At 42.1% G+C, this 23,175-nt stretch overlaps 2 protein-coding genes across 4 annotated transcripts; both read right to left on the bottom strand.

Moving 5' to 3' along the window:
• Nucleotides 1–123: 123 nt before the first annotated feature.
• LOC125519238 (protein PSK SIMULATOR 1) lies at nt 124–7,414 on the bottom strand. 3 transcript variants are annotated; one of them, XM_048684107.2, is made up of 13 exons: nt 7,208–7,413; nt 6,461–7,090; nt 5,189–5,514; nt 4,706–4,798; nt 4,532–4,622; nt 3,867–3,954; nt 2,819–2,916; nt 2,591–2,660; nt 1,724–1,824; nt 1,381–1,497; nt 1,156–1,232; nt 1,025–1,069; nt 124–941 (listed from the first exon to the last, which is right to left on the bottom strand). In XM_048684107.2, the coding sequence occupies exons 2-13, from the start codon at nt 6,758–6,760 to the stop codon at nt 410–412; spliced, it is 1,938 nt and encodes a 645-aa protein (XP_048540064.2). In that variant the 5' UTR covers nt 6,761–7,090; nt 7,208–7,413; the 3' UTR covers nt 124–409. The 3 variants fall into 3 exon arrangements, with proteins under 3 accessions (XP_048540064.2, XP_048540068.2, XP_048540073.2); XM_048684111.2 differs by having other exon boundaries at nt 6,461–7,086; XM_048684116.2 differs by lacking the exon at nt 6,461–7,090 and having other exon boundaries at nt 7,208–7,414.
• Nucleotides 7,415–13,317: 5,903 nt separating this feature from the next.
• Nucleotides 13,318–16,818, bottom strand: LOC125519272 (uncharacterized). The gene is made up of 5 exons (XM_048684133.2): nt 16,286–16,818; nt 15,009–15,467; nt 14,516–14,893; nt 14,368–14,435; nt 13,318–14,135 (listed from the first exon to the last, which is right to left on the bottom strand). The coding sequence occupies exons 1-5, from the start codon at nt 16,703–16,705 to the stop codon at nt 13,922–13,924; spliced, it is 1,539 nt and encodes a 512-aa protein (XP_048540090.1). The 5' UTR covers nt 16,706–16,818; the 3' UTR covers nt 13,318–13,921.
• Nucleotides 16,819–23,175: the final 6,357 nt, after the last annotated feature.

The following is a 23,175-nucleotide window of genomic DNA, read 5'->3' as shown; positions in this document are numbered from 1 at the left end:
GCTCGCTCGCATTTACCAGACTACCCATGGCTACTTTGGTGAAATTTGATTGGCCTTACATCCACATTTGAAATGTTATGCTGTTAAACAATTCATCAAGCACTGGAATTTGCAGGCCATGTATATTCACAACACAGATATCCTATTTTCTTCAAAACTTGTGTTTTATACAAGCAACTAAACATTAGATAGTTTTTACAATAACTCCGCTCTTCTGTTCAGAACATGGCATATAATACAATGTTTGCTACACCAGTTACTCTCAAATTGACATACTGCTAGGACTTCACCTTGGACGGGTGGCCTCGCGTAGCCTGTAGGTAAACACCGACTTTTTACATCCTTGCCAGAGCTATGGATTTCAGGATAGAAGATGACTACACAGTATCCAGGTTCATTCACATTTCTTTCAGTTGATTCCTGACTGAATTTCCAGACCATCAAGCCTGTCAATCAAATCCAAAGCCTTTGTCCTATCAATCTCGAAGTCTATGACAGGGAGCATGGAGAACCTCCTAAATGATAGCAGATCTTTCCTGTTGCCACTGGTTGGAGAATGGCTATTGCTCTTGCACAATCTGCTATGTTTGTCGTGCCTCGACTTTGTGTCGAATTCTTGACTTTTGCTTATCCCAGGGACGAATTTCCTGTACTTGACACACCTTAGCATATCCTGATCCTCTGGTGTGAGAATCGGCGATGAATTGTTCGCTGGGTCCAGCTGCAACCTAATTGTATGACCCTTTTGTGTCGGTGAACGGACAGGAGATTTGATAGGAGACCTTATATCTCCATTGGCTGTTCTGGATTTACTGATGAGATGATGAAGCCACACAACAAGCTCAAGGATATGTGCTTCAGTCTTGTCCTTCTCAGCATGATACAGTGTCTCGATCCGGGTCAAGTCCATCTGTCCTGATAGCTTGCAGCTCAGCTCAGATCTGCATAGAACAAAAAGATTGACACTCTTGAGAAATTCTATTTTCGTTAGTTATCTTCAAAATTATTGCAATCATAAGCTAACCCTGTATTTGCCCACTCTCCAACCCAACCAAAGCCGTGGTGTGCCCTGATATGAATAGATAATCACATTCTCAGTCAGATATGGATAGTTTTTGTAATTAAAAAGAACAGGTCATAGGTGATAATAAGTACTTAGTCGTATTATGGGCAATAGGGACAAGCCATCGCAAAGTTTTCTCCATTTCAGCTTTGATTTGAGAAACCGTAAGCTGCATCCATTTAGCATAACCATGTTCCAGTGTTATAAGATACATCACCATAGCAAGGAATTATGATTCACGATTCCACAGCATGGCATCGCGATTCACAACTGTCTACTCATAGTAGAAGCGAATATGAGCCCCCAGTGTGGCATACCTCTTCTTTTATCTCAAAAGATTGTAGCTTAGGCCGGAGAGCAGATTTGACAGTAGGCGGCAAACCTTGGTATAGATTATCCCTCATGTTTGAAGAGATAGAACTTGACCGGGAAACCTGCCAAGTCGCAAATCCTTTTTAGATAATGGGTGCCCAAAACCAATGACAATTGCGTGAGCCACAACAAAGGGTGACTGCACAACATATGTAGCCTATGAAAATGTTGCTAATTTTGTAAGAATCTTGAACTGGAGCAGACATCTTTGTATTAGAGATAGATCAGAATCTGTGATATTACTGTGATTGCAGAATAGTTGTGATATTTCCAGTAGAGTTAACTTACAAGTGTATCAATCTGACTGATGATATTTGCATAATGGAGCGCAAGGCCTGCTGGTCCCAATCTATTATGGCGTTTCACGGGTTCTTGTGGTTCTTCACTCTCTACAGTTAATAGGAGCAGGAACCTCTAAATCATTGCCACAATTCATAATAAGATCACAATGTTTTGACAAGAATCAGCCTACACTTACGTTACCTATTGAGGTAAACAATTTAGATTACCATATTGCAGGGTTAAAGTGTGTGTTCATGCATGCACAAAAGCCATTCTTTCCCAAAAAACCATTGCACACTCCATAGCAAGTACATGCAATTAAACTGAGCACCGGACATACTAACATATTTTCGATAGCTGCGATAAAAACCCAAGAACACATTTATACTATAGCATGGAACATACTCCCTCCGTCCCGAATTACTTGTCGCAGAAATGGATAGAAATGGGATGTATCTAGAACTAAAAATACGTCTAGATACATCCATTTCTGCGACAAGTAAATTCCGGACAGAGGTAGTATGTACCTTATCCCCCCTTGCTGAGTGTGAATAAGTTCAGGGCATGTCCTCAATAAAGACACATTACCTTTGCTTGGCTAAGGGTGCAAAACTAGCTAAATTCTATAAGAGGTTTATTCGATATGGATGAAAAGAAACTGAGGGTCATCTATCCAGGCAAAAGAACCAACCCCTTTAAGTTTTTTTTAGTGAACAAATATCAGAAAAACTTAACCAAAGACATCAGAATGCATTCTTAAATCATATGCGGGGGAAGTTGATTATAGCAAAGCATATATATGATCCTTCGAACCACCATAATTACTAGCAACAACATTCACTCTTGTAAGACAGCAGCCATAAGTATCAATACCAGCATGACCAAAGGCATCATAAATTTCCAGATCTAAGAAGTGGACGATGTCTACAAGCTTTTCAATCACCTGCAAAAAGAGTAGTTTTCTTCAAATCTGGGAGCATGAGGTGATATATCCACGTAGTTTAAACATCTAGTGCTAACCTACAACAGAACCAATGCCTTCCTAGAGCCAGCATTTCTTATTGTAATAGATTTTATTATACCAAACTCTGTACTACTGACCTCTTCCAAATTCTTGGACCAAAGTGACTTTCTTTTCAAACTTTTAACATGCTTACTTTGGCTCTTCACTTCCTGCTTTAGTATATGCAGATTGTCACCTGTAAATAAATCATAAGTTTTCCTTTAGCTCGTCACTAGCATCCCTCTGAGTGCAATGCACATTTTACACATTATATATTGCATGAATGCATACTGACAAATGAAACCGAGGCGAGGAGGTATATATCATAACTCATAACAATTATGTAGTGAGATAAGCACCCAAGAGAAGGGGCCAAGGGGAGCACCCTCCGCAACAGCACAGCGTGCAAATGGAAGAGGGTGAATATGCTAGAATTTGAAACGTCAAGATGTAAAGGGCAATTAGTTGGTGAAAACTAGTAGTTGTGCAATTAAGAGGGTGATGCTGTGTGAGTGATGATAGTGCAAGGCTCCAACGTATTTTCTCATCCATTGGACCAGTCCCGCTTGGTTGGTCTGGATTGATTAGATTGAACTTAACTCGCGATTCTTATGTAGCTATAGATTATAGTTTTACAGATAAGCGGCATCCAATGATAAATATCAATCCTTAAAGACTTTTCTAATGGAAAGCCCACAAATCATTGAGATGCACCATATTATTGTATTCTGTACTACTATGCACACAAGAAAGGAATTACTTTGGGATGAGTTTTTAGCTATGTTTTTAAGGCGACGCCTTACCGCCTTAGGGAGGGGGGGCGCTTTGGCGCCTAGGCGACGCCTAGGCGGGCGCTTTGGACGCCTAGGCGCCCAAAGCGGAGGGGGAGCGCTTCGACGCCTAGGCGTCGCCTTAGGGACGCTTTAAAAACATAGGTTTTTAGAGAATATCGATAAATGGCAACATAAGAACTATACAAGCAACCTAGTCGAAGACTGCATCTAATGGGATATATGTTTATTCATAAAAAGTAATGGAGTATTTCTTAAATAGTTAGAGAACAGGACAAACCCAGCTAAAAACATGCAAAATGTGCAGCTAGGCCTGATAAATCAAACAGGCCTGCAGTTCAGAAACAAAAATAACCTGTTAAATTCAAGTCATCATGTTCTTGATGTTTACGACGATAGTCTTGCTCAAACCTATCCAATGCATGCAACTCATGATATAATTCCTGAGGGGAGAAATGTAAATAAGTGAAGCAAAGTCAATAACATGAAATCAATAAACAGAATAACTCATGTTATTAAAAAAAGACCAGAATAATATCAGAAGTTCAAAAGACGGACATCTAGCAAAAGCCGAAAAAATATAGGTCGTTTTGGGAATTTACAGTCCACAAGATACCAGTTTGATTATGAATTTCAATCACAATACATTGTTGCTTTCAAGACGAATCTATTAGTATGCAGCCAATCTTATTGATGGTCAAAACTGAAAATGTTTGATGCTTACTTTTCAAACTAGAAGGAGTACACTACATGGTTCTTTGCACTTGCAGGCTTGGAGCAAATGCAACAGTTACTAGAAAAATCCAAGTAAACGAACAAATTTGATCATGGACCACTCAAACGAAGTATTGACAACTGAAATGGCCCAGATATTGCTACGTTCTATTCAGCATGTAGCTATCATTCAGTGCTAAATTCATTGCACAGTTACGATCATGTGCAAAATTTAAGTAATCAAAATGGCACATAATGCAAATGACTTATTTAAAAACCATGCTAAATTAGCATGGTGATCCTTACAGCTGTATACTGAACACAAATTATCAACTGCTGCATCACGGTCTCGGCATCTCGTTTCAGGGAATGCTGGGAAGTTCTTTCTGACACCAACCTAAGAATGGCAACAGTGAAACACAAGTTAGTACCTTATAATAATCACCTTTGCCAAAGACACGGATAGAAAACGAACTGTACTTTTCGAAGTAGCGGTCCAAGTTGTGCCACTGAGGATCCTTGCAACGATTGCCAAAACGAATAATCTCTTTTGAAAATACATCTAACTCTTCCCTGTTGGAATCAAACAAAACAATTAACCACTTGACAAGAAGATGCAAGAAAGGTTCTGCTGAAGTTCTCCGAATAGTGAATACAGTTCTACTGGGGTAATGAAATGACTCCCTTTGTTTTGTTATATCTGTCATCAGCCTACCATACGCACAGACGAAGGTAGCACAAATCTTACATATATTTAATGAAAAATCATCATGCATCCCCCTATAAAATGGCATGCTACCACTTAACTCCTTCCAAAGCATTAAAGTACGGGCAAAGTATTGAAATATTAACTGCATTCTCAATTACTTCAATGGTCATATATTTTTAAATGGCCACTCATAAGGCCGGTGATAGATATATTAAAATGGAGGGAGTAATAAGCAGTGTAGATTCAACACTTACCTTTTGTCAGCAGCTGCAATCTCAAGTAGTTCATCCATATCTTTGGATATCAGGTGTTGGACACCTTCTGAATGAAGCACCACTTCTTTTATATGCTTTATGTTAGAATTTGACAGAGAACGCATTAGATTGGAACCCTTAACTATTGTATTTGCCACCTCAAAAGCCAAAATAGATATTTTATTTCCCTTTGCTCCAGAACTTGAAACAAAGCCACTGCTAGCATTTAAACTCGCCATGCTACTACCAAGTGTGTCTAGAACCTCCACAGCTTTCCCAAGTCCAACAGTGCTAGCTCTACCTAAAATTGTGCTCATTTCCGAAACCTGTTTCAATAGTCAGTATAGCAAGCAAACATTAAGCAGCCTAACAATGTTTTATGGAATGAACACTCTAGACACTCGAAAAGAGCAAAGACAAGTGTAGACCTAATTTAAATGCAAAAAACAAAGTGGTCCTTATAGTAGGAAAAGCTCACAAAAATTGCATCTTTTATTGGCTATTACATAATAATTTTCATAGCATGACAATTTTTGCTATTTAAGCCCGAGAAGCCCAAAATAATTGAAGAATTTTTTGCTGCTTGCATGGAACAACCTTGCATAGGATAGCCAGGAAGGATGAGCTCATTATGTGCAAAGTCATGCATCTGGCCGTTTGGTTTATTTTGCAAGATGACATGAGTTTTTCCTCGGCATTAAATAATTCAAAAGTAACTGCAGAATATTGTTAATCACACTTAGCTCACGACTATATATCACAAATCGTTCGCGGTTGTTAATCAAGACTTTTAAACAGGGGTGAGTGTTATATACTCATTGAAGTGTTTGCTTGGAAGTTATAACTTAGGATTTCTAATTCCCTGCTTTAGCATATCAGTACCGCGAAAAGATCAGAAAATATCCAACCCACTACAGTTGGATTCGATACAATGCGCTCACTAGACTCAACTACATGTGCACCATCTAGAATAAGGAAAAAAGGGCACTTGGAGTAATGGACACTTTATTTCGTAAGGTTGCTAATAAGTAATAAGCAAAACTATTCTTCATAAGATAGCTACCTGACTAATTATTCTTCTTACAGTAAAAAAAAAACATAGTACCTATGCATATGATAAAACAGGAACGCCATATGTCACTACAATCATGGTACAATCTAACAAACTAAGGACCGGAGAATTACTTTGAAAAGCTATCAGTTAACGAAATGCGGTACCCTGCGGCCTAGTTCGTCATAGATTGAAAGAAATGGCACAAAAACTCCTCTAACCTTGGCCTTGCCCAGACCAGCCCTTTGCGACAGTGTCCGAGCCAGTTGTGGTGTCCTGGACCCTGTGTGCTCAGCATCTGTACCATTGTACGCAGCAAGGCCGGGCACGACGCTCTCCAAGAACGAGAAAGACTGCTGCTCTTCCACCCTCTTCGTCGCGGCCTCTTCGGACACCGACTTCTTCTCCTCCTCCTCCTTCAACAACACCACCGGCTCATGATCGAACACCTGGTTCCTGCCGAGCGCGGTGTCGCTCGGCGACTTGTCTACTGCCGAGACCTTTGAGCAGAGGCCTCCCATCCCCCTCCTTCCTAACCAAAATCCCCCCTGATCCCCACCTTATGCCTAATCCAACTGCTCACCTCCCATGCACCGTGATACCGTATTATTCCGTAACCCTCCACAAAGCTAAAGCGGTCTAGCGACTCCAATTCCACCAGCTTCCAGAATTCCCCAAACAGCTCCTCCTCCAGGAACCACTCAGTCCACCAAGACCTGACCAAACCAACCAACCAGGCCGAACCGGGCCAGCTCAGGCACGAGGGTTTACGCCGCGGCACGATCCCAGCAGCGCCAATCCATGTAACGAGGGCCTACCTGCCTAGCTTCAAAAAAAAAGAGCCTGCCTGCCTGCCAGAAACCAGAGAACGGCGCAGCTCAGAAACGGCGCCCAATTTCCTGTCTTTCCCGGAGAAAGGACATGATACTTGAAGCGGAATCTGAGCGGGAAAAGCGGCGGAGACGGACCTTGTGAGGATCGGCCGGGGGCCGCAGCACTCCGCGGGGGCGCGCGAGGAGATCGTGGATTGGCGTTGGGGTTCGACGGATTTGGGGAAGAGGAGCGGCGGAGACGGGGATCAGGGGAGGGGAGAGGAGCTTCGGCTGCTGTTGCGGAGACGCGAGTGGACGAGTTCACACGGTCAACTGCTACTGCCACACAGTCGCGTGTACACACAGCCCGAATTGTTTTGTTGCTTCGGCACAAAATCATTCTTTGTGCGGCATGGTCTAAATTTTGTGTGGTGTTTATCTTGAGCAATAACTCAGAAAAATGTATGGTATGATTTGCGTGCGTTACATGTGCCGATCACGTCTTCGCTCGTAAAATGTCTGATTTACTGGTGGCCCCCACCTTCACTCGATTATTTCTTGGAAAACTATCATGGTTGCCATTCATTATGTGGGCGACATACATGTATTTTTTTTCCTCGCAAAAAAAAGACATACATGTATTTTTGAGATAATTTCTTTTTATAGAATGTTAGAAACTAGGATGTCCTAAGTATTTAAACGACTAATGCAATGTAATGAAAAACAACTTCCGTTACAAGGCACAAAAAGCTTGCTGTAGTACTTAAAAAGAAAATACTCTAAGTATTATTGTAACTATGGGTGACTGCGGTTAGGCGTATTAAATATATCCAATGTAATGAAATACAATTATGAATCCATATTGAATAGATAACTTTTAAATATATCCAAACAGTAAACCATGCGAAACTACATTGTTCATTGCCCCCCAGTTAGGCGTATAGGAAATTGCCATATTTTGGCTTCATCAATCTTGAGACATGTCGACTCAATCTCTCGGAGGTGCTTATCGAGTAGGATGTGTGTATGTGTACAATAGCGAATCTTGAATAAGAATGAAGGGCAGGCTGAACTTGAGTACAAGAGATTGGGACGGGGAAACAACATGCTAGACACTTAGACAGTGGGTTGAGATGGGCTGGGAACTAGTAGTGAATTTTTGTTTTTCAATTTTAAAGGGCAAGCTTGAGCGTGTTGAAGCATGTCCAGTAGAATCGCCACTGTATATGTACATACATAAAGATGGGTGTACATACTTGTTTGTGAGCATATGTGACATGTGTCGCAAAAAGTAAAACGAGTCTCGGTAAATCGTGTAACAACTTACATTTTACAAAGAATTATCCTAACTCCAGAAGAAAAACATACTCTAAAGAAAAGCACCAGCACGTTAAGCACTCAGATATATTTTTGCTATTCCTTTTGAGACAATGTAGTCGGTCAATACGGAATACCAGGCTTCTGCACTCTCCTTGGAATGGTGCAACTAGTGGGCGGCGACCACCAATACACGCCGCGAGTAAACAATAATGAAGGTAGAGCCGTGAACTCTAAGAGCATCTCTAACAGCCGTGCCACGCGCCACGCTAAAAAACTATTTTGCCGCGTGTCTTTTGTTTGGTTTTGTGCGTCCGGTAGCGTTGGCTTCAACAACCGCGTTAAAATGCAGCGCGTGCGACTCGCCGGGGCATTGCATATGTTGCATTTTGGACACAAAATGAATTTAAAACCGTGAGAGCTTCGGGGGGGGTGGGGGGGGAGGGGGCGGCGGCGGCACGGGGCGCCGCCGGCGCGACGCCACCCGTCGCCGTGGTCATCCGCGGCGGCATGAAGAGGCCGCGCGCGAGGCCGATGCTCGGAGGAGCTCTGGCGGTGGCGAGGCCAACGCCCCCACGCTAGGGTTTCCGGCGGCGACGGCGGGAGAGGGGTCGCGGCTGTAGGATCGGGTGAGCGGGGTGCCGACGCGTGCGTCCATCGGGTCAAGTTCGCCGGCGCTGGCGTGCGTGGGGCGAAGGTGGCGCGGAGGAGAGAGTGTGGCACGAGCGTTCGTGTGTGCCGCGCGCGGAAGCCAGTGCCCCAAATACACAGCGCGAGTTGGCGTTTCGGACCGCGCGCCCAACTACATATGCCGCGCGCGGTTATTATGCGCCCGCTGGAACTTGTCTATAGGTTACGCGCGCGTTAAAATGATAAAATTTGCAACACGGCACTTGTTTAACGCGGCTGTTGGAGATGATCTAAGTTGAAGAGCACTAGTAGAAGAAGAGAAGACAAATCCAAGTGCGATGGTGGCAAATTTGGAACACCAAACCAGCCGCTTGCTTGCTCCGTTGCTTAGTTCTTTTTTTTCCTGAGAGAAATTTTTAATCTACTCATCAATTATGGCAGTACAAAGAACGCAACAAATATCTGTTATTTATGGCATGCCTTTGCCGGTAGTACGCAAGAATAAAACTGTTGTGAAATCAGGTCCTGGTTTAATGCTAGTTTGTACAGTATAGAACTAAAACCATGTCAGTTACTTCCTTCGACCTGTAATATAAGAGCGTTTTGACACTATACTAATGTAGAAAACATTTTTATATTATAAAACGAAAGGAGTATTTTTGAACAACTGGAGTATCTGCTTTCTTCTTTATATTTCTCTCTTCTTCTTTTTCTTTTTTTGCCTAATGACATCTGGGTTCATAACTGAGGGGTGGAATGGCGTCATTCCTGTAGACGGCCTACCAAGTAGTAGTACACTGAAAAGTGCAAGCCGTTTATAAAAGCCCGTAATTATCCATAGAAAAGTGCGATCGTGGTTTCCAGCTGGACTTCAGACAGGAACATCCTCACTCTGCCAGTCAACTTACAGCATTTAATTGAGTGTGTTATGCTAAATGAACCCCAGCAGCACGCACCTAGTATTCGCTTGCAAACAGAGCATGGTACTCTCTCCGTTTTTATTTACTGTGCATATTAGAGTTGACTGAAGTCAAATTTTGTTAAGTTTGATCAAATATATAGAAAAAATATAAATATTTACCATAAAAAATCTATATGATGTAGAAGTACATTCAACAATGAATCCAATGGTATTGACTTGTTAGTGTATATGTTAATATTTTAGTTTATAAATTTTGTCAAAGTTTGCAAAGCTTGACTTTGACCAAATCTAATATGCGGAGTAAATAAAAACGGAGGAAGTATTTCTACTGCTTAATTAACGGGGATTGTTTATGAAAATATACAGGTGAACATGGTTTCACGCGCATCTACATGAACAGTAAATTTTAAAACAAATAATAAATTATGAAAATTTGGGGTGTTAAATTTGGCCGACCATTCTGCTTATTTTCATGTAAAATTTCGTGAAGGAATGAAATCTGGGGTATTCCATAGTGAAGAAAATATAATCGGCCTTACTATTCCTTCAAACAGTGTTCTCGTATATAGATAGATTTTGTCATTTTGCCTAGAATATTACCGATGCCATTTCTTTGTGAAAATTCATACGCGGATATACCAGTCAACCATGTGTTAATCAGCTGTTTTTTAATTTTTTTCATAGTATTTTTTCAAATTACTATTCATAGTGGTTCAAATCTGCATCCAGATCATATGAATGTCTACACGAGTCAACCATGTAGTGATCAGGTGTTTTTTTTTTTCATTTTTCTCGAATTACTCCCTCCGTAAAGAAATATAAAAGCATTTAGATAACTACTTTAGTGATCTAAACACTCTTACATTTCTTTACAGAGAAAGTACTATTCGCAGGGGTTCCCATGGAATCATGTTCCACAAATTCACACGTTGTTTGATTTTTCTCAAATTTCAGTCATCCCTTTGGATCAACACTCAACCATTCTCTCATCTCCACCCGACTCAAAATGAATTGTTATCCCCCGGTTTCCCGCAGATTAAGTGCACAACTTGAATCTACCTTTATAAAATAACTCAAGTATTGAGGGACCATTTTATTAAAAAAATGTATTGTTTACAAACCAAAAAAATCAGCGGTTTGCTAAAGTAATGCACAATTTTAGGTTAGCAAAAAAAATGAGCACCTAAGAATTAGCAAAAAATTATGAGGTAAATACACCGGTGGTGCTTTAACTTGCCATGTACGTTCACTTTAGTGCCTGAACTTAAAAAATACGCCGAATTGGTTCTGAAACTTGGCATGAACGTGCAAATACGGTGATAATCCGGTCTATAGACATAAAGTGCGTCGACATGGCACAGTATATGGCTGAGGTGGCACTGAAATGGCATGGGGCCCACTTATATCTACAAAACACAATTACTTGAATACTATCTGTCTCTATGATTAGTGGGCCTGCCTGTCAGTACGTTAGCAAAATTAATATGAAAAATGCGCCGGAAGGGACTTGAACTAGCAAACCTGCTGCTTGTGAGCTGGTCGCACTAGCCACAACATAGAATATGATTTGATAACTAAGACGGCCTCTCATTCTTAATGTATTTTAACTAAAACTCTTCTGTCCATAAATGGACTGCAGCCAGTGGCTCATTTTACACACGTTATTTTTTTAAAAGTAAATAATAATCATAATAAGAAAAGTTAGATTCAAATATTCATGTGTTATTAATAATTACCTCATGCCACACAAATATCAGTGTGCACAAAATATAAATATCTAAAGGTATACAATAAAATAACTTATTAAAACTGTATTTTTTAGAAATATTAACTTATACTTTAGAAATTTCTACTCCTATAAAAGATTCAGTTGGTGATGATGGTGTGTCTGCTATCCGTAATTTTTGACTATTAGATCTACATCTAAAAACGGTGAGGTAAGTTGTGACCTTTTTGTAAAAATAGCTCACTTCTCTGCTCCAATGTCGAGAAAACACCTTAGTATCTTGAAACCAACCATATCTCTTCCTCACCTCATCAAAACAGCCCGAGAAATATTTTTGAGTGAAACATAATATATTTTTAGTGATATATGTATATCAAAACTAAGTATTTTTTTCAAGTTTGTGGACAAGTATTATTTTACTTTGGATCCGTTGCAACGCACGGGCACATTGCTAGTTAATATTTTAAATATAACCCATGACTACTTAAAAATGTTTGCAAATACAAACATTTAAAATATGCATATAAATATTAAAATGTTTGAATAATTGAAAGAATATGTACAAAACTGTAATATAAATGAAATATATTATTTATATTATACAAACATTTTTATTATTCATATATTATTTCATTACTATATATTTTAATTATTCATATAATTGTTAAATATAATCCATGACTGTGTATTTTAAATGTTTGTATTTACAACATTTTTTAATACCAATTGATTATTATGATTATTTTATTGCAAACCGCTTTATATTTATTTGGTCTGCACACGGATATTTGTGTAGCATGAGGTAATTATTTATTACACGTGAATATTTGAATCTAACTTTAATTATTATGATTATTATTTACATAATTTTTACATTAAAAATAGCCTGTGTAAAATGGGCCACTACCTGCAGCCCGTTGATGTACACGACTGTTTTTGGTTCAACCACATTAAGCCAGAAGGGCCACCATTATCGTCAATACAATTCTGGTTTTGTTGGCTAGCGAAGCATGGACCAAGCGTCATGTTGCAGGTTCGATTCCCGTCAAGGCATTTTTATGTTAATTTTCCTAATTACTGACAGGCGGGCCCACTAATCATAGAGTCATAGATTACTAAGTTATCATGTTTCATAGCTACAAGTGGGCCCCTTGCAATGTCAGTGCCATGTCAGCCACATACGAATCCACGTCGACGTACTTTATGTCTACGGACAGGATTAGCACCGTATTTGCATGTTCGTGCCAAGTTTTAGAACCAGTTTGGCGTATTTTTCAAGTTCAGGCACTAAAGTGACCATCCACGGCAAGTTCAAGCACCACGGATGTATTTACCTCAAACATGTTCAAGCACCACGGATATATTTACCTCAAAAATTATTAATACGTACTCCCCAGAGCAAGGGAAAATAGTGAAAGCTTCTCCCCAGAGCAAGGTGCCAGTGACTGTTAAATGAAATCCAACGTCTCTCTTTCTGTACATGTGTGCGATTTTTGCGTGGCAAAGACTTCGGTCAACATGCATTGATCTATCTATTTACATGCTTTAGTTGTTTAAATGCATGTGGCTTACTTCAAGAAACGTGGTTAACACATGGCTGCTTGTTTTACATGCTTGTGGCATCAACCAATCACAATCTTCTAGAACTGTTCAAAGCATCTTTCAGAAAAGTTAATTCTGAGTAACACGACATACAGCATTTTTAAACCGAACACATGACACACAGGTAAACTTCCAGATGACTAAACCACAGTAAACAAGTGGACGGCACATTTAGCCAACGATGTAGTACCAGTTCTTGATCCTCTCTAAACAAAATGCAGCCAGCAACAAAACATGCGGTACACACATCGGTCCTCCTGACCATAGTTCAGATAAACTGAGGCTAATGCTAGATAAACATGGGCTAATGCTACCACAGAACGTGAAACTACCAGTGAGATCGCCAATTTACAAGATGGGGATACGGACACACTACTCTACATCATCTGCTAGCATAAGGCAAAGCTAATAGGTCTAGCGAAAAGCATCAGCGATTTTTACAAGGTCAGTGAGCTGAGGGTCCTGCGTTTGGTTGCCTACCACAACTATGGCTTGCCACAACCTGCTTAGCCTCATGGCCAATCTGTCACAGGCACTGGTCTTTTTAGCTAAGCTTGTCGTGCTTGTGGCTCCTTTTCCTTGGCCATGAGACAGATTTCGACAAAAAGTTAGCATGATTATGGCATTCTTAGCCTTCAACCAAACAGGCCCAGGTACTTCGGAAGCCGAGGCCTTAAGTTGGGAGATATGAAGACATGGCTCTTCTGAAATCCAGATTCATTGCAGAGCCGGCGAAAGGCGGCACACCTTCAGGGACCCACAAACCGCCTTTGTTAGGGAACATGATCTTTGGATTCATGCGGTCCTTCTCAGTGCTTGTTTGCTCAGATGGAGCTTCCTTTTTGTTATTCACGAATTCAAAGAACTCTGCAACTTGCTGGGCATACCTGCATGGGCAAAAAGATCCGAACTTAAAAGGGAACACATGATTTTAGAAGTACCTAGGTGTAGTTACTTTCTGATGTTTATATCCAGTAACTAGTAAATAGAACAGCACAGCGATGCCTAATTGAACATATAAGTAACACAGCCACACAAAATGCTTAGAAAGCTGATTATTCAAATATAGTTGGCGCTACACAACATTTAATTAGTACAGCAAAGGTTTGCAGAACTCACTGTCGTTTCGCTTGTATGTCTCTGTTGAAATCAATGTCAGGTTCACAATCCAAGACCAGAGCAGGAACCTACATACCAAAAAAGTCTCAAATGTAACTGAGGTGCTTCAGAACTAGAGAAGTATACACAAGCAGGAGAATGTACCTACCTTTTGGATACTAGAATGCATGTGATCTCCTTCCAGGTAAAAGACACGATCCCTTATCCCTGGAGGCAAGTTGCCCTCCATCTGTGTGGGCAGCTGACTAACTGATAATACACCACGGCCTCCTCCTTTCGAAGGAAACAGCCAGCTCTCATGTTTCTCATGCAAACCTTGCAAGTAGTCAAGACTAACACCACCTTCCTCTGATCTTTTCCGGAGCATCATCCTTTTATGGCAAGTATCTGGGCTGGCTCTTAGATAAATAAATCCATCTGGGATAAGACCTGGGAGCGATGACACCACAGGATCGAACCAGGAATCATAGATGCTGATCTCCATCTCATTCATCCAGTTAGCTTCGTGAACAGCACGGACAAATACCTGGTGAATATTAGAATTTAGTTGCACGGCATATACTAGTCAATCAAACCAGGAAAAGAAAAAGAAATACCCAGTTCACGTATGAACTAGCATTAGCACGTAAGATAAGACCTACCATCCTGTCACTAAAAACACTTCTTTCCATTAGTCTGAGAGGTTTGATGCCACCTGAAGATTCCCTTTCTTGCATAACTCTTGTCACAAACACATAGTTCTGAAACGTGTAAGCATATCTCTGGGGCTCAGCGTAGAAGGCATCCAGTATATTGAAGTGGTCAGGGCCAACATCCTGCCACTTAGCAACAGGTTCAGGTACAATTTCAACAAGATCACGTAGTTCAATAGTCTCATTAGCTATTCTCTGGAGAAAAGTGCTCTTTCCAACACTGATATTTCCTTCCACACAAAAGGTTAGCCTCTTCTTCTGTGGAGGCTTAGATGAGCTGGTATCATCTAACTCCTCAACAACACTATCTTTAATGAATGAAGTGATACTCTCAGCATGATTCTTATGTATGATGCCAACCGAGCTCTGCAAGAACTCAACCATCTTCTCACTAGACTTTCCAAAGAACTGCACATCATGTAAATTACAAAAAAAGTTAGGAGAGCAGCACTCAAAATAAGTACATAATATTACACTACAATGTAGCCAACACAACAAACAAAAGAATAGAGTCGCTATAGTATCCTATTTGTTAACTTCCACACCACTTCAGAATTCAAACGTCTCTTCTGGAACCAGAATGAAATAATAACTTGTTTATCTGAGAACACAAGAACATGTGACATAATCAATCTAGACTTAGATTTTCTGGACGCCAAGTCCAGAATAGAAAGAAAAAAAGTATCAGAGCTCCCTGAGTATTACAAGGGAAAAATAAGTACATAATATTACACTACAATGTAGCCAACACACAACAAACAAACAAAAAGCATCAGAGCTCCCTGGGTATTCGCAATCTCAAGAGCTCAAAAGAAGTACATAATATTACACTTCAATGTAGCCAACACAACAAAATAAAATAAAAAAGCATCAGAGCTCCCTGAGTATTCGCAATGCCATGGGCTCCATTATAAGATATCAAAAGCTCAAATGGCAGGTAGCACCATTTTCATGTGGTGCACCCTTTTGTCTTGTGGGCGGGTCCGAAACATAGCCAATGTGGGCTATGGAAATCATACAACATAGATGTAACAAGACTTGCACGAGAGTTGTTAAACAAAACTAAAAGCTGGAGGTGGCCACATGTATGCGCTGTGACACTTTTTTTGACTTATATTATAGGTACTACTCCGTGGATAAGAGTTTGTATTCTTGCCTTGGGGCGTGACAGAAACGCGCGTATTGGGTGGTAGCATTTCGAGCAATCCAAGCAGGGGAACACGCACCTTATCCCTGTAGAGCTGCTTGAGATGCGCGACGCCCTCGAAGCCGTTGTCGACGAGCTTCCTGAGGTTGCGCGGGCCGACGCCGGGGATGGCGAGGAGCTCGCCGCTGCCCGCCACGGCGCTGACGCCCCGCAGCCTCCTCTCGGCCGCCGCGCGGGCCCCGTCCCCGCCCCCGCCCCGCCTCTCGTCCTCCGGCCCGCCGTCCGCGCGCCTGGAGGCCTCGAGGGTGCAGAACGCGCCCCTCCTCGCCCCGCCGCCGCAGCGCAGCCATGGCGGCGGGCCCCGGCGCGCGGCGAGGAGCGCGGGGGAGCCGAGGCGGAGGGAGGGCATGGGGGAGGACGGGAGCAGGAAGGGCGCCGTGGCGGCGTCAATGAAGGCGGTCGCTGCGGCGGCGGCGGGGAGGAGGGAGAGCCTGTGCATCTACGGCAGCGGCGGCGGCGGCGGAGGTCATCAACGGGTGGGCGGGTGGGGGCGGGCTAGGGTTTGGGGAGGGTTTTGGCTCGGAGTTATCCCCGCGGCCTGTGACTGTCGTCGGGAAGCGGGAAGGGGAGGCGGCCGAGGTAGAGCGGTCTCGGTGGACCGCGGGTGGGTCTGCCCCGGGAGCAGTGCGCGGGAGGCTGCCGGGTGGGCCCGCCGGGACGGGGGCAGCACGGGCGGCGGAATTGTTTGCGCGCGGAAGGTGGGCCTGTCGCTGTATCGGCGCCCCGGTTTCGGGAGTGTGTCGCTGGAACCGCGAAATCACTGGACAGGGGTTGGTAAATTTTTCATCTAGGACATACTCCCTCCTTTCCGGTTTATAAGGCTTAACTCAAAAATCTCATCAATCAAGATAGATGATGGGTGGTGGAATATTTTTTGTAGTTTGCAAAAGCACTCAATTAATATTCTTGTTTTCCTCAAAAAATTATGTTTACGAATGCATTAATTGCAATGCTTGCATGTATAAAATGCATGCATTGGTCAGTTTTCTTTTAATACTTGCATGCAATGATTTAATGCACCTTAAAGTCTGAACATGTGATGGGGAACAATCAAATTGAGCCTTATAAAATGAAAAAACTAAAATTTTGAGATAAGCCCTATAAACCGGAAAGGAGGGAGTAGTGATGATGTGGCATGTATTAAATGTAGAGAGAGAGCAAAGTTATATGTAGATTAACCAACAACCTTTGCACAAGCTTTAAGGTGAAATAGAGAGCAATCACATTTATTGTCTCACCATCTATTGGATAGCTTACATACAACCCATTGGAGTAGTTGTATGATAGCTTGTTGGTTGATGGACCAACAAGCTATCATACAACTACTCCAATGGGTTGTATGTAAGCTATCCAATAGATGGTGAGACTCAACCAACAAGCTATCATACAACTACTCCAATGGGTTGTATGTAAGCTATCCAATAGATGGTGAGACAATAAATGTGATTGCTTTCTATTTCACCTTAGAGCTTGTGCAAAGGTTGTTGGTTAATCTACATACAACTTTGCTCTCTCTTCACATTTAATACATGCTACATCATCACTATGTCCTAGGTGGCAAATTTACCAACACCTATCTCACAACTGTTGGAGATGCCCTAATTAATACTCGTTGCAAAGAGCACTCCACTTTCCCAGGTCGTGACAAGTGGCGCACATGCAGCGCGTCACTTGTCGTAACCTGGGAGTCTTACCTTTTTTCGTAGATCCGTTTATTCAAAACATTTTATCTCTTAAACCGTGCGTCCAAATCTCGAATCGTTTTCACCGTTGGATTCCTCGCGTCGAGATCTTCAAAATTAGATCCCATGTTGATAGGTTTTGACGAACTTTTTTTATGAAAAAATCAGATGAAAAAACCGGGCGAAAAAACCGGACCGGAAGCAAGGTTTTTTTCCCTTTCCGAAAGAGGCACGTCCGTGCCTCTCGCGAAATCACAACCGTGCCTCTCGTGGAAGCAAAACCGTGACTCTCGTGGAAGGAAAAAACAGAAAACACATTTTTTTTGTTTCCGAGAGGCACGGCCGTGACTTTCGCGAAAACACAACCGTGCCTCTCGCGAAAGCAAAACCGTAACTTTCGCGAAAGAAAAAAACAGAAAACACGTTTTTTCCCTTTCCAAGAGGCACGGCCGTGACTTTCGCGAAAGCACAACCGTGCCTCTCGCGGAAGCAAAACCGTGACTCCCGAAAGAAAAATAAAATAAAAAACGCGTTTTGTTTTTCCCTTTCCGAGAGGCACGACCGTGACTCTCGCGAAAATACAACCGTGCCTCTCACAGAAGCAAAACCGTGACTCTGGCGAAAGAAAAAAAAACAGAAAATGCGTTTTTTTCGTTTCTGAAAGGCACGGCCGTGACTCTTGCTAAAGTACAACCGTGCCTCTCGCGGAAGAAAAACCGTGACTTTCGCGAAAGGAAAAAAAAAGAAAATGCGTTTTTTCGCGCAAAAAAGTTTATTTTTTTGAAAAAAAATTGATCGAAAAGCTAAAAAAGATAGGGAAAAAACCAAAACGTCGAAAAAACCCGGAAAAAAAACCGTTTAAAAAGCCAAAAACACGTGCGAAAAAATAAAAAAACAAAATCCGAAGAGAACGTCCAGAACGCGTCACGTGGCAAAATGGCTGAGAGCACACCAAATAGCGCTGATCATTGTGAGGCTCCCGAAGGAGCACTCGTTAACGTTAACTAGTTGCTCCCAAACCGGTGTATGGGCGTGTCGCTCATGTGCTTTTTCATCGGCCGGAAAATGGTCACGCTTTGTACTGGTGGTCGGCTGCTTTGCCATGCGTGGAACCACCACGTGCGTTTGAATTTTGACCTTTTGAATGGTTCCGCCTTTTTTCATCTAAAAAAACGTGCGCCTTTTTTGGGTGAAACACACATCCGCACCGCTGAGCACACTGAAATCTCGAAAATTTAACATTTGTGCCGTCAAGTTAATTAGTGGTTTTGCTGTTTGGGCCAAACCCAACTAATAGGCCCATATTTTTAGCTGGCACGCGTGGCTCGGCCCTAAATGCTTAATATTAATTTTATTTTAACAACAAATATGTATCATTTTTATTTATTTATTTTTCGGGTGGAATGTGTTTATTTTATAGATTGCTAAAAGATATTACTAAACCAACTAGTACGAAATAAAATTCTTATATTAATGATAAAATGTTCAATGTTCGGCAAAAAAACATTCCAGATTTTCTTTTTGACAAAAAAATATTTAGTGTTAAAGAAGTTCATGTATTTTAAAAAGTTAATGTATATACAAGGTAAACAATTTTGACTCAATTTCCAGCCGGTCGCCTCGTCATGCCCAGGCACGCGACCGAAGAAACAAACACAAACGTGACACGTTTTCGCGTAGGCCCAATCTTACCTCTTTCTTCCTCCCATGTCTTCGTCCCCACCTCTCTCTCTATCTCTCTCTCTCTCTCTCTCTCTCTCTCTCTTCGTTCGCCCTTTCCCATCTCACGCGGGAGGGCTCGTCCACTGCCGCGACTCGTGCCCAAACTCCTCCATGCCATTGCCAGCAAAGTTGTTGCCCAACTCCCCTCCTTTTCTCCTGATGTGTCTTTGCGGTGGCGCTCGACTGTCACTGTTCACGAGGATCAGCGAGGCACCGCTGCAAATCACGGCCAGCTGTCCTGGACGACCGGGACGAGGAGAGGTTGCTACAACCGCCGGTCGGCGGAAACTACATGGTGGTTCCACACTCATCGTGGGGAATGCTACACCTAGCGGTGGAGGGTGTTGGGAAATGTAGTATTTCAAAAAAAAAAATCATACGATCACGCAAGATCTATCTAGGAGATGCATAGCAACGAGACGGGGAGAGTGTGTCTACGTACCCTCGTAGCCCGAAAGCGAAAGCGTTTAGTAACGCGGTTGATGTAGTCGAATGTATTCACGATCCAACCGATCCAAGTACCGAACGTACGGCACCTCCGTGTTCAGCACACGTTTAGCTCGATGACGTCCCTCGAGCTCTTGATCCAGTTGAGGACGAGGGAGAGTTCCGTCAGCATGACGGCGTGACGACGGTGATGATGAAGTTATCGGCGCAGGGCTTCGCCTAAGCACTACGACGATATGACAGAGGTGTGTAACTGTAAAGGGGGGCACCGCACACGACTAAGACAAATCTTGAAGTGCCTTTGGGGTGCCCCCTGCCCACGTATATAAAGGAGGGAGGGAGAGAGACCGGCCCTCCTAGGGGTGCGCCAAGTGTAGGGAGTCCTACTAGGACTCCCAAGTCCTAGTAGGATTCCCTTTCCTTTTCGGAGTAGGAAAGAAGGAAGGGAGGGAGAGGGAGAAGGAAAGGGGGGGCCGCGCGCCCACCCCTTGTCCAATTCGGTTTGGGCAGGGGGAGGCGTGCGCCACCTCGTGGTCCTTCTTCCCTCTCTCCACTAAATCACAATAAGGCCCATTAACTCCCCCCCCCCTGCGAATTCCCGTATATCTCCGGTACTCCGAAAAATACCCGAATCACTTGGAACCATTCCGATGTCTAAATATAGCCTTCCAATATATTGATCTTTACCTCTCGACCATTTAGAGACTCCTCGTCATGTCCGTGATCTCATCCGGGACTCCGAACAAACTTCGGTCATCAAATCACATAACTCATAATATAAATCGTCATCGAACGTCAAGCGTGCGGACCCTACGGGTTCGAGAACTATGTAGACATGACCGAGACACGTCTCTGGTCAATAACCAATAGCGGAACCTAGATGCTCATATTGGATCCTACATATTCTACGAAGATCTTTATCGGTCAAACCGCATAACAACATACGCCATTCCCTTTGTCATCGGTATGTTACTTGCCCGAGACTCAATCATCGGTATTATCATATACCTAGTTCAATCTCGTTACCGACAAGTCTCTTTACTCGTTCCGTAATGCATCATCCCGCAACTAACTCATTAGTCACATTGCTTGCAAGGCTTTATAGTGATGTGCATTACCGAGAGGGCCCAGAGATACCTCTCCGATACACGGAGTGACAAATCCTAATCTCGATCTATGCCAACTCAACAAACACCTTCGGAGACACCTATAGAGCATCTTTATAATCACCCAGTTACGTTGTGACGTTTGATAGCACACAAGGTGTTCCTCCGGTATTCAGGGTTTGCATAATCTCATAGTCAAAGGAATATATATAAGTCATGAAGAAAGCAATATCAATAAAACTAAACGATCAATATGCTAAGCTAATAGATGGGTCTTGTCCATCACATCATTCTCCTAATGATGTGATCTCGTTCATCAAATGACAACACATGTCTATGGTTAGGAAACTTAACAATCTTTGATTAACGAGCTAGTCAAGTAGAGGCATACTAGGGACACTCTGTTTTGTCTATGTATTCACACATGTACTAAGTTTCCGGTTAATACAACTCTAGCATGAATAATAAACATTTATCATTATATAAGGAAATATTAATAACAACTTTATTATTGCCTCTAGGCATATTTCCTTCAGTCTCCCACTTGCACTAGAGTCAATAAGCTAGTTCACATCTTCATGTGATTTAACACCAATAGTTCACATCTTTATGTGATTAGTTCACATCTCCATGTGACTAACACCCAAAGGGTTTACTAGAGTCAATAATCTAGTTCACATCGCTATGTGATTAACACCCAAAGAGTACTAAGGTGTGATCATGTTTTTCTTGCGAGAGAAGTTTAGTCAACGGGTCTGCCACATTCAGAGCCACATGTATTTTGCAAATTTTCTATGTCTACAATGCTCTACATGGAACTACTCTAGCTAATTGCTCCCACTTTCAATATGTATCCAGATTGAGACTTCGAGTCATCCGGATCAATGTCAAAGCTTGCATCGACATGACCCTTTACGACGAACTTTTTGTCACCTCCATAACCGAGAAATGTTTCCTTAGTCCTCTAAGGATAATTTTGACCGTTGTCCAATGATCTACACCTAGATCACTATTGTACTCCCTTGCCAAAATCATGCTAAGGTATACAGTAGGTTTGGTACACAGCATAGCATACTTTATAGAACCTATGACTGAGGTATAGGGAATGACTTTTCATTCTCTTTCTATTTTATGCCGTGGTCGGGTTTTGAGTCTTTACTCAACTTCACACCTTACAACTCAGGAAAGAACTCCTTCTTTGACTGATCCATTTTGAACTTCTTCAAAATCTTATCAAGGTATGTACTCATTGAAAGTCTTATCAAGCGTCTTGATCTATCTTTATAGATCTTGATGCCTAATATGTAAGCAACTTCACCGAGGTCTTTCATTGAAAAACTCCTTTCAAACACTTCTTCATGCTTTCCAGAAAATTCTACATCATTTTTAATCAACAATATGTCATTCACATATACTTATCAAAAAGGCTGTACTACTCCCACTCACTTTCTTGTAAATACAGGCTTCTCCAAAAGTATGTATAAACCATATGCTTTGATCATACTATCAAAGCGTATATTCCAACTCCGAGAGGCTTGTATCAGTCCATAAATGGATCGTTGGAGCTTGCTCACTTTGTTAGCACCTTTTGGATCGACAAAACCTTCTGGTTGTATCATATACAGCTCTTCTTTAAGAAATCCATTAAGGAATATAGTTTTGACATCCATTTGCCAGATTTCATAAAATGCGGCAACTACTAACATGATTCAGATAGACTTTTAAGCATCGATACGAGTGAGTAAATATCATCGTAGTCAACACTTTGAACTTGTCGAAAACCTTTTGCGACAATTCGAGCTTTGTAGATAGTAACACTACTATCAGCGTCCTCCTTCCTCTTGAAGATCCATTTACTCTCAATGGCTCACCGATCATCGGGCAAGTCAATCAAAGTCCATACTTTGTTCTCATACATGGATCCCATCGCAGATTTCATGGCCTCACGCCAT

The sequence above is a fragment of the Triticum urartu genome, chromosome 1A, assembly GCF_056163025.1.
Source record: "Triticum urartu cultivar PI428250 chromosome 1A, HENAU_Tu73, whole genome shotgun sequence".
NCBI classification, from domain to species: Eukaryota; Viridiplantae; Streptophyta; class Magnoliopsida; order Poales; family Poaceae; genus Triticum; species Triticum urartu.
Note: the sequence above shows the minus strand (reverse complement) of the source record. Positions and strands in the feature narration are given on the sequence as shown.